Raw genomic sequence first — 16,066 nt, forward strand, 5'->3', positions numbered from 1 at the left:
GATCAGCCAGTTAATAAAATGACAAGGAAATGTTGGATCATTTATAGAATAGCCGATTCGTTTATAAAGTTACACATGGCTAATAATACCTTGTATCACTGTCATGTATAATACAAACACATGAGCTAATACACTCATTTAAATGCGAGGATTACCTTTCCAGATACCAGAGACTGAATAATCTCTCTCCCATTGAAATGAATGACAAACCTCTCCCTGCTATTCTCACGTCTCCCAGTAGATGGCGCCAGGCCTCCACGCAAGTACTGGCTGCTGGAAAACGACACAGCGCCGGAGTAACAGATCTGTGTGCAGTTTCACAGTCAATACGATTGCATGGCTGCGTGTTTAATACATTGTTCCACTAGACTTCAGTTTAACAGTATTTTTGTTTCAGTCTAATCAATCGTGGGAAACCACTGAATCTACAATTGGATAAGAGCCTCTACAGAAACTACAATATTATTCCTGAGTGAATGTTTGCTACATTCTACCAGAGTTCAGCTTTCTGTGCAGAACTAGTTCATCAGAAATGTTGACTTTCCAGTTAGTTTACATTCCCCATTCTAGTTCCAGGCAGGCAGAACATTGCTTAAATTACTGGCTTTATTGTATTCTAAACTCTTTTCAGAATGTAGTAAACTAACACAGACACCAAGAAGAAGGGGTTATATTGTAGCGTCAAACTGAACAGGACTGTGTGTATGGCAGGTGTTCCTAATGTTTTGGCCAGCTCTTTTGCACAGTGCTGTATTGTGTGTATTTGCATGCTGTGTGTGTATGGCAGGTGTTCCTAATGTTTTGGCCAGCTCTTTTGCACAGTGCTGTATTGTGTGTATTTGCATGCTGTGTGTGTATGGCAGGTGTACCGCCCTGTCTCTCTACACTACAGGTTAACGCTGCAGCCTGTAAGGTTTGTGGATTCAGGTAAACATGGAATTAACTACTGTGTTGCTCTATAAGGATGAGACCAGACCATGTTTCAAATCTGAACAACGTTTACCATTTATTAGTTTCAAATCCCCACATTCCATTCTACATTGAACTCTATTGTATAGATGCTTTCCTGTTCTTTGATGCAGATGTGATGCATTGATATTTACTGAAGCAACTCCTTCTCTTTCATATACTGAGTTTACGTGTCACTGGAAGTTAAATACAACCTTTAAAAACTCAAGCATAACGTTAAAATAGAACGAAAAAGAAACTTATTAATAAAACGAGGCCCACGTCCCACACAAAACACACTGGCAGAGTCTTCTGGTCTCTTCAGACACTTCATGAAATGAATTCAGTGTCACACAGATCGGGTTTACTCAGATTATTTCTCTCAATCTTGAAGCTCATCTAAACTCAATTAACACACAGCTTGCTAATCATGGTAATAGAAACCCTTCTTGCTGATTAAAACAGCTTGATCTCTTCATTCCAATGCAGTTCATGATGTTAGGAAGAGTTGAACAGATAGGAGCTGGAGAGTCAACAGGCTGTGATTCAAAACGAATTCAAAGGGATAGTTTAAGAGATAATTTTTCAAACATTTCATGAGTGTTGCGATTTAAATACAGCGCCCCAAGAGGAGTTTACTGTGGTGATCCAATCACTTCCGGGTAAAACAGGAAGGTAATCCCTGACCGAAATCAGTCCTTTCATTGGCTTACAAATTTGAATGACGCTTCCTTTTACACAAGCAATGTGCGTCATTAACACAGGGAGCGACCCTCCTCCATAGAGAGAGAGAAAGAGAGAGAGAGAGAGAGAGAGAGAGAGAGGGGGAGAGAGAACAGGATTCAAAACATGTATAGAAACAAAATATAGTTTTATTGATGACAGAAGGATAAACATGTCAGTTTCATTCACTTGTGTTTCAGGATAACAATTCATTTCATGGCTTGAAAGTCATGGCACCTCGTATCCACCAGGTGTCGCACTTCTTAACCCTTTATAGGAAGAAAGTTGTATCCTGGCTTCCAGACAGACTTTCTTAATTAACAGATAAGAATCAGCTCTGTTTGTTTAGATCAGACTGGCAGGTAATCTGAACTGAATCCAATTTAAATCTTTATGACCCTCTGTTACTAATATCCAGTCCTTTGAAGCAGATCTTGAATGTTATGGGAGAAAGCTGGGGGAAGACACACTTAATTAACATCACAGCATCTTAAGCCTCATAGTTTAAGATTTGAAATGTCATTTTATAAAGTACATTCAATTACAACTATGAATTTCTCCCACACCGTATACGTTGAATATACAGACTTCTCAGGGGTTGGAGGCACTCAGCTTCACCTCGTATCACACAACGCTCTGAGGCGTCTGTATATTCAATGGATTGCAAACTAAGAATGTACTTTATAATGTAACGGCTTCAGAGCACTGTGTTTAATATTGATGAATCTGTATCATCTGTAGACATTCACCAGAGATCTCACAGATTCTATATTACGCTGCTGTTTAAAACGACTGGAATTTCTGAGCGCGGGTTAAACTTTTTTCACATTTATGACACGGATGCGGTTTCTCTCCAGTGTGGATTCGCTGGTGAATTTTCAGGTTTTGTAACTCATTGAAACTCTTCCCACAGTCAGCACAGACATGTGGGTTCTCTCCAGTGTGGATTCGCTGGTGTAGTTTCAGGTATTGTAAATGATTGAAACTCTTCCCACAGTCAGCACAGACATGTGGGTTCTCTCCAGTGTGGATTCGCTGGTGTAGTTTCAGGTATTGTAAATGATTGAAACTCTTCCCACAGTCAGCACAGACATATGGTTTCTCTCCAGTGTGGATTCGCTGGTGTGTTTTCAATTTGCCTGACTGTCTGAAACTCTTCCCACAGTCAGCACAGACATGTTGTTTCTCTTCAGTGTGGATTCGCTGGTGTGTTTTCAATTTGTCTGACTGTCTGAAACCCTTCCCACAGTCAGCACACACATATGGTTTCTCTCCTGTGTGGATTCGCTGGTGACGTTTCAGGCTTTGTGACCATCTGAAACTCTTCCCACAGTCAGCACAGACATGTTGTTTCTCTCCAGTGTGGATTCTCTGGTGTGTTTTCAAGTGGCCTGACTGACTGAATCTCTTCCCACAGTCAGCACAGACATACGGTTTCTCTCCAGTGTGGATTCGCTGGTGTGTTTTCAAATTGCCTAACTGTCTGAAGCTCTTCCCACAGTCAGCACAGACATGTGGTTTCTCCCCAGTGTGGATTCGCTGGTGAAGATTCAGGTTTTGTAAATTATTGAAACTCTTCCCACAGTCAGCACAGACATGCGGTTTCTCTCCAGTGTGGATTTGCTGGTGAAGTTTCAGGTGTTGTAACTGACTGAATCTCTTCCCACAGTCAGCACAGACATATGGTTTCTCTCCAGTGTGGATTCGCTGGTGTGTTTTCAAGTTATCTAACGTTCTGAAACTCTTCCCACAGTCAGCACACACATATGGTTTCTCTCCTGTGTGGATTCTCTGGTGAAGTTTCAGTTTTTGTAACTGACTGAAACTCTTTCCACATTCTGTACAGGACAGTGAGCCCTGCAAGCTGCTTGTTTTAAAATGGTTACCCTCCTCTTCAACATGGACAGGGTCTAGTTCAGGAAGCTCCATCTCTGAATCCTGCCTTTCACAAGGATAACCCAGCTGTACCTTCAGAACTCGCAGGTGGTGTTTCACGGTGCTGTGGCGTCTGAAATCCGCCCTGCATTCATGACAGTTAGAATGATGAGACTCCTCTTTAATATGGACTGATTCTAGTACTGGACTCTCCTCTTTAATATGGACTGATTCTAGTACTGGACTCTCCTCTTTAATATGGACTGATTCTAGTACAGGACTCTCCTCTTTAATATGGACTGATTCTAGTACAGGACTCTCCTCTTTAATATGGACTGATTCTAGGACAGGACTCTCCTGTTTAATATGGACAGGCTCCATCTTCAAGGATAATCCAGTTTTATCTTCTGAAAAAATTTCCTGAAAAGAAAAGAAAATCTCTCTTAGATTCTATGAACTTGCCTTACCATCTCCAGACTCCATTCATTACCATGTTCACAAATGTGCTGTACTGAGTGAGATGAAGGAGATTTTCTATAACAAGGAGGAAGGAGAGATGGACCAAAATCACAGAAACAAAGACAGTTCTAAACAGAGAAATATTCAAACATGTATAAAAAGCACCCACACATGTAACCACTCAAGCATAAGATCCTCAGGAACACTGCTTAGAAAATAACAGCATTTCATTCACACAAGACAAAGGTTAGTATTGAAAAGGTTGACAGATTTGATAATGAAGTTTCTTTTTAGTGCTGTGAAAGATTTGCATGTATACTTATTGGTGCTTGTAAGCACCCACAGAACTAACCAGGCAAGAGATGCAATAAACATGAATATAAAGTGTGTAAACTTCCATTCCCATGTAAACCCCCACATTAGATTTGTTTAAACAGTTCTGCCTGTCAGCATCATGTAGAGCTCCTTGAAACTAAAGCATGAATCTGAAAGGTCTCTACATGCAACAACAGAAATAGAGATCACTCCACACCACTATTGTGATTCTCAATCTCTATAGCTTAGATCAGACTTGTGTTCAGTATTAAATAAACCGATACGACCAGAAACACTCAATCGAACCCAGAGCGGTGAAGCTGAATCAGGACTGAAGAGTGAGGATCAATTGCAGTGAAGTGAAAGCAGAGTCCTGACTGGGGATGAGCCCGTGGTTCGTACGGAGGACGGGACTAAACTGGCATGCAAGGTAATACCAATTGCAACGAACTAAGCAGCTCCAGATAGTCCCCAGCTGAGGATTAAAACGTGTCTCAATTAAAACGAACCCCAAAAAACTGCTGTTGCTGTCTAGAGGATACTAAAAAAAAAAACCTTACTGAGTTAGTCCAGCAATTTCTGTCGACTAAAGACTTGTGGTATCGTATTAACTGGAACAAATGTGAAACATCCCAAAATGTATTGACAACTTCATAAAACTGAACTATTCCTAACCAAATGTGATATAAAATGATTTGAAATCTTCTTGGGGAGAAAGTGTCAAAACGTTTGCAATAACACCCAGTTTCATGCTTATTTAAATTATTCAAATGAACGCAGGCCTGTTTTATAATAATAATAATAATAATAATAATAATAATACATAATTCCAATCCGACTCTCCAGTGTCTCTGCTTCCATCCTCTTCCACAGGGAAGGCAGCGTTGAATCTGTTCACAAGTGGATCCCGTGCAGCTCTGCTTTGCAGAATCGCTGTGGAATCCTTTCTGTCCTCCTCCACAGCTTCACTACAATCTTTTATACACTCCATGAAATAAAGTTTTTGCTCCGGTGTATAATTTTGCACACGACTGCCGGCCACGGCTGCCTTCGTACGGCTGTCCTGAGAAATGAAGCTTTCATAGGCTAGACCTGAAAGACGTCATCAGCATTTCTGATTTGATGGATAGTTTAATCGCTTTACGGACGCATTTGTTTTGAATTGAATCACGAGGACTAACACATGTTTTGATTCTCCTCAAACGCAGCTTCATGTATTTTGTTCAAGGAAAATCTGATTACACATCGAGTGAATTCAGCCTTACTATTTACTTCTGCGCGTCAATACATTCTGTACATATTTTTTTTTTTTAAATGTAAAATTTAATAAACAATAATTAATATGAAAGTTTTCTTTAAAAAAATAGATTGATCTTGTAATGAAATTTAATTCCCCTCCACTTAGATCCCTTTTAACAAACCTTTCAACCTTTTAACAAAGTCCCTGGAGTGTTTCAATTGAGTTATGATGTTGCTACAAGGTTGTGTGTTAGCCGATCTCAATGACCGCATGAAGCACGCAGGGCTCATGATCTAATATAAGCGCCGGGTCTGCTGGCAAACAAACACAGGAGGCATTTAATCGAATTTTTACGGTAACTCTCATTTTCACCGCGAGACGTCCTCTCTGTCCTGCGAGGTGGAGACGAGTTACACGCATGCGCGTTGGGGCTTCCGGCATTCTCGTCTCTCCGTTACGAATTAATTTTACAATTAACAGTTTCTCTCTTTTAATTCAGAAACCAAAACCTATTAAAACAGGGCTCCGGGTCGTTTTTAAAGGGGAGTTGCAGTTAAACACGACGAACAGTGGTGAGTTAGCAGACTTGGGAGAAGAATATTATGCTAATTTAATTCTCCTCGTCAGCGGTAAGCAGAACTACAGGGGAGTCATCTATTCGGGAGACGATATCATGTTTTTAAAAACTACAGGAAAGCCACTAAGCCGATCAAAAGGATACCAAGCTGGCTGTGCGGAGATTCTTGTGCAGGAACGTCTTGTGTTTTGTCGCTGGCGGGATATAAGTTTGCAGGGTTAGCTCTGAATTTCACAATCAGACTCGATATGGAGGCCGGCGGTACCGCTGTTCATTACCGTGCGGGTATGAGAGACTGTCTCAAAGCTCCGCTGGGCAAACGGGTTTTTATTTCACTTTGTAAGTTACTCTTCCACGGGATACGATTTCTGAGCATCTATATTTAAACAGACCCCCCCTCCCCCCTCCCGGGCAGCCCTAATGGAGGCACATTTACAGCGTTGATTTTCATCGGGGTTTAGCTTCAGTTGTTAATGTAAATGAGGCTTAGAAGAATTATGATGGAATACAAAACCGCGCTACCCGAATACTTTGAAACACCTTCCCCTCCACCCCCCTAGAATTAATTCTGTGGAGGCCCATGTCACCGGTACCGCTGCTATTGACCCAAAAAAGTATTTTGTTTGTTTGTTTGTTTGTTTGTTTGTTTGTTTGTGAGGCGGCGGCGCGCGCGCACGCAAACGGCCCCATTCAGCGCTGAGGTGAGAGCTCGAGCGGTTATTGTTTGTAAACAAATAGAAACGCTCGGTATTAATTTAACACGATAGATTTTGTTTTCATTTGTTTGGTTTTTTTCTCCCCAGGGGCGGTGGGTCTCTGTGTGCGTGTTATTATTATTATTATTATTATTATTTATTTATGACCACGGAAAAAAGGACCGTCTTTCTTGCAATATTATTACACGAAGCAAATAATTTGCAGTACAACTGATCAAATGTAAGTGTCTGTACCGGTTAACAAATGCAATACAATTAATTTAGATTAAAAAAACAAAACTTACTCGTTAATTCAGCCACTCCAGCCTCCTCTCTCTCCTTCAGGTAAAAACATTGTGAGACCGAAGCGAAAACAAACCCGCCCCCTCTCTCACCTGCGGGGACATCCTGAAAAGAGGAGTCCTCCGGTGATTGGACGCGCTGGGGCTCTCCTAACCAATAGGGGATGAGCTCTGTGGAAGTTTAGTGTATAATCAAGAAAACAGGAGCATTTTTATACTCGAGTACCGTTCAGAATAATAATAATAATAATAATAATAATAATAATAATAATAATAATAATAATAATAATAATATATGCGGTGATGTATGAAAACATGAGATTAATGCATGTATTTAAAACAAGCACACCGATAAGAGTTTTATTAATTATATCAAAACATGGATAAAAGTTACCAGCTGATCAGCCAGTTAATAAAATGACAGGGAAATGTTGGTTCATTTATAGAATATCCGGTTCATTTATAAAGTTACACATGGCTAATAATACCTTGTATCACTGTCATGTATAATACAAACACATGAGCTAATACACTCATTTAAATGCAATTATTAACTTTCCAGATACCAGAGACTGAATAATCTCTCTCCCATTTAAATGAATGTTAAAATTCTCCCTGCTATTCTCACGTCTCCCAGTAGATGGCGCCAGGCCTCCACGCAAGTACTGGCTGCAGGAAAACGACACAGCGCCGGTGTAACAGATCTGTGTGCAGTTTCACAGTCAATACGATTGCATGGGTGCGTGTTTAATACATTGTTCCACTAGACTTCAGTTTAACAGTATTTTTACTTCAGTCTAATCAATCGTGGGAAACCACTGAATCTACAATTGGATAAGAGCTTCTACAGAAACTACAATATTATTCCTGAATGAATGTTTGCTACATTCTACCAGAGTTCAGCTTTCTGTGCAGAACTAGTTCATCAGAAACTAGTTTGATGACTTTCCAGTTAGTTTACATTCCCCATTCTAGTTCCAGGCTGGCAGAACATTGCTTAAATTACTGGCTTTATTGTATTCTAAACTCTGGAAGAATGTAGTAAACTAACACAGACACCAATGAGAAGGGATTATATTGTAGCGTCAAACTAAACAGGACTGTGTGTATGGCAGGTGTTCCTAATGTTTTGGCCAGCTCTTTTGCACAGTGCTGTATTGTGTGTATTTGCATGCTGTGTGTGTATGGCAGGTGTTCCTAATGTTTTGGCCAGCTCTTTTGCACAGTGCTGTATTGTGTGTATTTGCATGCTGTGTGTGTATGGCAGGTGTTCCTAATGTTTTGGCCAGCTCTTTTGCACAGTGCTGTATTGTGTGTATTTGCATGCTGGGTGTGTATGGCAGGTGTTCCTAATGTTTTGGCCAGCTCTTTTGCACAGTGCTGTATTGTGTGTATTTGCATGCTGTGTGTGTATGGCAGGTGTTCCTAATGTTTTGGCCAGCTCTTTTGCACAGTGCTGTATTGTGTGTATTTGCATGCTGTGTGTGTATGGCAGGTGTACCGCCCTGTCTCTCTACACTACAGGTTAACGCTGCAGCCTGTAAGGTTTGTGGATTCAGGTAAACATGGAATTAACTACTGTGTTGCTCTATAAGGATGAGACCAGACCATGTTTCAAATCTGAACAACGTTTACCATTTATTAGTTTCAAATCCCCACATTCCGTTCTGCATTGAACTCTATTGTTTAGATGCTTTCCTGTTCTTTGATGCAGATGTGATGCATTGATATTTACTGAAGCAACTCCTTCTCTTTCATATACTGAGTTTACGTGTCACTGGAAGTTAAATACAACCTTTAAAAACTCAAGCATAACGTTACAATAGAACTAAAAAGAAACTTATTAATAAAACGAGGCCCACGTCCCACACAAAACACACTGGCAGAGTCTTCTGGTCTCTTCAGACACTTCATGAAATGAATTCAGTGTCACACAGATCGGGTTTACTCAGATTATTTCTCTCAATCTTGAAGTTCATCTGAACTCAATTAACACACAGCTTGCTAATCATGGTAATAGAAACCCTTCTTGCTGATTAAAACAGCTTGATCTCTTCATTCCAATGCAGTTCATGATGTTAGGAAGAGTTGAACAGATAGGAGCTGGAGAGTCAACAGGCTGTGATTCAAAACGAATTCAAAGGGATAGTTTAAGAGATAATTTTTCAAACATTTCATGAGTGTTGCGATTTAAATACAGCGCCCCAAGAGGAGTTTACTGTGGTGATCCAATCACTTCCGGGTAAAACAGGAAGGTAATCCCTGACCGAAATCAGTCCTTTCATTGGCTTACAAATTTGAATGACGCTTCCTTTTACACAAGCAATGTGCGTCATTAACACAGGGAGCGACCCTCCTCCATAGAGAGAGAGAGAGAAAGAAAGAGAGAGAGAGAGAGAGAGAGAGAGAGAGAGAGAGGGGGGGAGAGAGAACAGGATTCAAAACATGTATAGAAACAAAATATAGTTTTATTGATGACAGAAGGATAAACATGTCAGTTTCATTCACTTGTGTTTCAGGATAACAATTCATTTCATGGCTTGAAAGTCATGGCACCTCGTATCCACCAGGTGTCGCACTTCTTAACCCTTTATAGGAAGAAAGTTGTATCCTGGCTTCCAGACAGACTTTCTTAATTAACAGATAAGAATCAGCTCTGTTTGTTTAGATCAGACTGGCAGGTAATCTAAACTGAAACCAATTTAAATCTTTACGACCCTCTGTTGCTAATATCCAGTCCTTTGAAGCAGATCTCGAGTGTTATGGGAGAAGGCTGGGGGAAGACACACTTAATTAACATCACAGCATCTTAAGCCTCATAGTTTAAGATTTGAAATGTCATTTTTACAAAGTACATTCAATTACAACTATGAATTTCTCCCACACCGTATACGTTGAATATACAGACTTCTCAGGGGTTGGAGGCACTCGGCTTCACCTCGTATCACACAACGCTCCGAGACGTCTGTATATTCAATGGATTGCATACTAACAATGTACTTTATAATGTAACGGCTTCAGAGCACTGTGTTTAATATTGATGAATCTGTATCATCTGTAGACATTCACCAGAGATCTCACAGATTCTATATTACGCTGCTGTTTAAAACGACTGGAATTTCTGAGCGCGGGTTAAACTTTTTTCACATTTATGACACGGATGCGGTTTCTCTCCAGTGTGGATTCGCTGGTGATATTTCAGGTTTTGTAAACGTCTGAAACTCTTCCCACAGTCAGCACAGACATGTTGTTTCTCTCCTGTGTGGATTCGCTGGTGTCTTTTCAAGTGGCCTGACTGATTGAAACTCTTCCCACAGTCAGCACAGACATGTGGTTTCTCTCCAGTGTGGATTCGCTGGTGAATTTTCAAATCGCTTGACAGTCTGAAACTCTTCCCACAGTCAGCACAGACATATGGTTTCTCGCCAGTGTGGATTCGCTGGTGTCTTTTCAAGTGGTCTGACTGATTGAAACTCTTCCCACAGTCAGCACAGGAATACGGTTTCTCTCCAGTGTGGATTCGCTGGTGAAGTTTCAGGTTTTTTAACTGACTGAATCTCTTCCCACAGTCAGCACAGACATGTGGTTTCTCTCCAGTGTGGATTCTCTGATGATTTTTCAGGTTTTTTAACTGACTGAATCTCTTCCCACAGTCAGCACAGACATGCGGTTTCTCTCCAGTGTGGATTCTCTGATGAACTTTCAGGTATTTTAAATGATTGAAACTCTTCCCACAGTCAGCACAGACATGTTGTTTCTCTCCAGTGTGGATTCTCTTGTGTGTTTTCAAGGTGCTTGACTGACTGAAACTCTTCCCACAGGCAGCACAGACATGTGATTTCACCGTTCTGTGGATTCGCTGGTGATATTTCAGGCTTTGTGAATATCTGAAACTCTTCCCACAGTCAGCACAGACATGCGGTTTCTCTCCAGTGTGGATTCGCTGGTGGAGTTTTAGGTGTTGTAAACGTCTGAATCTCTTCCCACAGTCAGGACAGACATGTTGTTTCTCTCCAGTGTGGATTTTGTGGTGAAGTTTCAGGTTTTGTAACTGACTGAAACTCTTTCCACATTCTGTACAGGACAGAGAGCCCTGCAAGCTGCTTGTTTTAAAATGGTTACCCTCCTCTTCAACATGGACAGGGTCTAGTTCAGGAAGCTCCATATCTGAATCCTGCCTTTCACAAGGATAACCCAGCTGTACCTTCAGAACTCGCAGGTGGTGTTTCATGGGGCTATGGTGTCTGAAATCTGCCCCGCATTCACAACAGTTAGGATGATGAGACTCCTCTTTAACATAGACTGATTCTAGTACAGGACTCTCCTCTTTAATATGGACTGATTCTAGGACAGGAATCTCCTCTTTAATATGGACTGATTCTAGGACAGGACTCTCCTCTTTAATATGGACTGATTCTAGTACAGGACTCTCCGCTTTAATATGGACTGATTCGAGTACAGGACTCTCCTCTTTAATATGGACTGATTCTAGTACAGGACTCTCCTCTTTAATATGGACTGATTCTAGTACAGGACTCTCATCTTTAATATGGACTGATTCTAGTACAGGACTCTCCTCTTTAATATGGACTGATTCTAGTACAGGACTCTCCTCTTTAATATGGACTGAGTCTAGGACAGGAATCTCCTCTTTAATATGGACTGAGTCTAGTACAGGACTCTCCTCTTTAATATGGACTGATTCTAGTACAAGACTCTCCTCTTTAATATGGACTAATTCTAGTACAGTACTCTCCTCTTTAATATGGACTGATTCTAGTACAGGACTCTCCTCTTTAATATGGACTGAGTCTAGGACAGGAATCTCCTCTTTAATATGGACTGAGTCTAGTACAGGACTCTCCTCTTTAATATGGACTGATTCTAGTACAAGACTCTCCTCTTTAATATGGACTGATTCTAGTACAGGACTCTCCTCTTTAATATGGACTGAGTCTAGTACAGGTCTCTCCTGTTTAATATGGACAGGCTCCATCGTTGAATCTTCTGTTTCACAAGGATAATCCAGTTTTGTCTTCTCAACAAATTTCCTAAAAAACAACAAAAAAACACACACAATACAATCTGTTACACTCCCTGTGTTAAATTCTAAGAAGTTGTCTCAGCAGCACCTTCGTAAACGCTCACACAGAGCGATCAATCACCTGTTTGCACCTCGTCACTGAGCGACTCGCTGTACTGTGTGCTGAGAGACTGACACTGACAGCACCAGACGGGGCAACAGAGGAAAACATTCTCTCAGCCGTGTCACCATGACGACCGTGAAGCTCCGCCTCAAACTGACAGCGACGACACAAATAAAATGTTGATTTTATTGTACGTGACATGTGTTGCTATTGCCTGGCTATGAATTACTATCTACAGTAATTAACGTACTCGCGTACACACGCAGTCTTCACTAAAGTCCCAATTTAAAGACAGTACGATTCACTGCAGCCCTCGGGATGAAATTGTTAGCTAGGTGGCTTTTTTATTTTTAATTAGCAGTGGGAGAAAACCGCTTCAGCAAAATTGTTTTTTAGGGCAGCAGTGTGGAGTAGTGGTTAGGGCTCTGGACTCAGTGTGGAGTAGTGGTCAGGGCTCTGGACTCTTGACCGGAGGGTCGTGGGTTCAATCCCAGGTGGGGGACACTGCTGCTGTACCCTTGAGCAAGGTACTTTACCTAGATTGCTCCAGTAAAAACCCAACTGTATAAATGGGGAATTGTATGTAAAAATAATGTGATATCTTGTAACAATTGTAAGTCGCCCTGGATAAGGGCATCTGCTAAGAAATACATAATAATAATAATAATAATAATAATAATAGTAATAATAATAATAATAATAATAATAATAATAATAATACAGGACTGTCGAGTCTGCAGCGGAGCGGAGCGCAGCCTCACACCGGAAATCAAAAGGACGGCTTGTTTGTTTACGTGGCGGCGGCGCGCGCGAACGCAAACGCTCCCGCGCAGCGCGGAGGGCTCGAGCGGTTACGCGTTTTTAAAAATGTTTAAATGTTTGATATTAATTGACCGGAATTGATTTTTTAAGTTTTGTTTTTTTAGTTTTTTTTAGTTTTTCCAGCGGCTGCCCTCTCGGTGGGCCTGCGTGTGTGTGAGATACAATTATTATCATCATCCACGGGAACAAAACGACCCGCTTTCTGAAAATATTATTACACGAAACAAACTGTGTTCAGTAGAACTGATCAAATGTAAGAGTCTGTACCGGTTAACAAATGTAATAAAATGAATTTATATTTAAAATCTTACTCGTTAATTCAGCCTCTCCGGCCTCCTCTCTCTCCTTCAGGGAAGAATATTGTGAGGGACCGAAGCGAAAACAAACCCGCCCCCTCTCTCGCCTGCCATTGGCTGCGGGGTCATTCTGAACCGAGGAGTCCTCCGGTGATTGGACGCGCTGGGACTCTCCTAACCAATAGGGAATCAGCTCTGTGGCATTTTACCGTATAATCAAGAAAACAGGAGCATTTTTATACTCGAGTACCGTTAAATGTATTAATAATGCTACTAATAATACATGCGGTGATGTATGAAAGCAGGAGATTAATGCATGTATTTAAAACAAGCACACAGATAAGAGTTTTATTAATTATATAATAAAAATGATTAAAGGTTACCATCTGATCAGCCAGTTAATAAAATGACAAGGAAATGTTGGTTCATTTATAGAATAGCAGGTTCATTTATAAAGTTACAAACGGCTAATAATACCTTGTATCACTGTCATGTATAATACAAACACATGAGCTAATACACTCATTTAAATGCGAGGATTAACTTTCCAGATACCAGAGACTGAATAATCTCTCTCCCATTGAAATGAATGACAAACCTCTCCCTGCTATTCTCACGTCTCCCAGTAGATGGCGCCAGGCCTCCACGCAATTACTGGCTGCAGGAAAACGACACAGCGCCGGTGTAAGAAATCTGTGTGCAGTTTCACAGTCAATACGATTGCATGGCTGCATGTTTAATACATTGTTCCACTAGACTTCAGTTTAACAGTATTTTTGCTTCAGTCTAATCAATCGTGGGAAATCACTGAATCTACAATTGGATAAGAGCTTCTACAGAAACTACAATATTATTCCTGAGTGAATGTTTGCTACATTCTACCAGAGTTCAGCTTTCTGTGCAGAACTAGTTCATCAGAAACTAGATTGATGACTTTCCAGTTAGTTTACATTCCCCATTCTAGTTCCAGGCAAGCAGAACATTGCTTAAATTACTGACTTTATTGTATTCTAAACTCTGGAAGAATGTAGCAAACTAACACAGACACCAAGAAGAAATGATTATATTGTAGTGTCAAACTGAACAGGACTGTGTGTATGGCAGGTGTTCCTAATGTTTTGGCCAGCTCTTTTGCACAGTGCGTTATTGTGTATATTTGCATGCTGTGTGTGTATGGCAGGTGTTCCTAATGTTTTGGCCAGCTCTTTTGCACAGTGCTGTATAGTGTGTATTTGCATGCTGTGTGTGTATGGCAGGTGTTCCTAATGTTTTGGCCAGCTCTTTTGCACAGTGCTGTATTGTGTATATTTGCATGCTGTGTGTGTATGGCAGGTGTTCCTAATGTTTTGGCCAGCTCTTTTGCACAGTGCTGTATTGTGTGTATTTGCATGCTGTGTGTGTATGGCAGGTGTTCCTAATGTTTTGGCCAGCTCTTTTGCACAGTGCTGTATTGTGTGTATTTGCATGCTGTGTGTGTATGGCAGGTGTTCCTAATGTTTTGGCCAGCTCTTTTGCACAGTGCTGTATTGTGTGTATTTGCATGCTGTGTGTGTATGGCAGGTGTTCCTAATGTTTTGGCCAGCTCTTTTGCACAGCGCTGTATTGTGTGTATTTGCATGCTGTGTGTGTATGGCAGGTGTTCCTAATGTTTTGGCCAGCTCTTTTGCACAGCGCTGTATTGTGTGTATTTGCATGCTGTGTGTGTATGGCAGGTGTTCCTAATGTTTTGGCCAGCTCTTTTGCACAGTGCTGTATTGTGTGTATTTGCATGCTGTGTGTGTATGGCAGGTGTTCCTAATGTTTTGGCCAGCTCTTTTGCACAGTGCTGTATTGTGTGTATTTGCATGCTGTGTGTGTATGGCAGGTGTTCCTAATGTTTTGGCCAGCTCTTTTGCACAGTGCTGTATTGTGTGTATTTGCATGCTGTGTGTGTATGGCAGGTGTTCCTAATGTTTTGGCCAGCTCTTTTGCACAGCGCTGTATTGTGTGTATTTGCATGCTATGTGTGTATGGCAGGTGTTCCTAATGTTTTGGCCAGCTCTTTTGCACAGTGCTGTATTGTGTGTATTTGCATGCTGTGTGTGTATGGCAGGTGTTCCTAATGTTTTGGCCAGCTCTTTTGCACAGTGCTGTATAGTGTGTATTTGCATGCTGTGTGTGTATGGCAGGTGTTCCTAATATTTTGGGCAGCTCTTTTGCACAGCGCTGTATTGTGTGTATTAGCATGCTGTGTGTGTATGGCAGGTGTTCCTAATATTTTGGCCAGCTCTTTTGCACAGTGCTGTATTGTGTGTATTTGCATGCTGTGTGTGTATGGCAGGTGTTCCTAATGTTTTGGCCAGCTCTTTTGCACAGCGCTGTATTGTGTGTATTTGTATTCGCAATGTGCGTCATTAACACAGGAAGCGACCCTCCTCCATAGAGAGAGAGAGAGAGAGAGAGAGAGAGAGAGAGAGAGAGAGAGAGAGAGAGAGAACAGGATTCGAAACATGTATAGAACACAATATAGTTATATTGATCACAAAAGGATAAAAATGTCAGTTTCATTCACTTATGTTTCAGGATAACAATTCATTTCATGGGTTGAAAGTCATGGCGCCTCGTATCCACCAGATGTCGCAATTCTTAACCCTTTATAGGAAGTTGTATCCTGGCTTTCAGACAGAC

General features: G+C 41.1%; 2 protein-coding genes across 2 annotated transcripts; both read right to left on the minus strand.

Annotated features, from left to right (window-relative positions):
• Positions 1-980: 980 nt before the first annotated feature.
• LOC131724933 (zinc finger protein OZF-like) lies at positions 981-7,301 on the minus strand. Its single transcript, XM_059018033.1, has 2 exons — positions 7,138-7,301; positions 981-3,966 (listed from the first exon to the last, which is right to left on the minus strand). Exon 2 carries the CDS (start codon positions 3,925-3,927, stop codon positions 2,455-2,457), a length of 1,473 nt encoding a protein of 490 aa, XP_058874016.1. The 5' UTR covers positions 3,928-3,966; positions 7,138-7,301; the 3' UTR covers positions 981-2,454.
• A 300-nt stretch (positions 7,302-7,601) lies between these two features.
• LOC131724920 (gastrula zinc finger protein XlCGF26.1-like) lies at positions 7,602-16,063 on the minus strand. Its single transcript, XM_059017979.1, has 2 exons — positions 13,415-16,063; positions 7,602-12,185 (listed from the first exon to the last, which is right to left on the minus strand). Exon 2 carries the CDS (start codon positions 12,128-12,130, stop codon positions 10,238-10,240), a length of 1,893 nt encoding a protein of 630 aa, XP_058873962.1. The 5' UTR covers positions 12,131-12,185; positions 13,415-16,063; the 3' UTR covers positions 7,602-10,237.
• Between the last annotated feature and the right edge of the window lie 3 nt (positions 16,064-16,066).

This window comes from Acipenser ruthenus, chromosome 58, assembly GCF_902713425.1.
Source record: "Acipenser ruthenus chromosome 58, fAciRut3.2 maternal haplotype, whole genome shotgun sequence".
Classification (NCBI taxonomy): Eukaryota; Metazoa; Chordata; class Actinopteri; order Acipenseriformes; family Acipenseridae; genus Acipenser; species Acipenser ruthenus.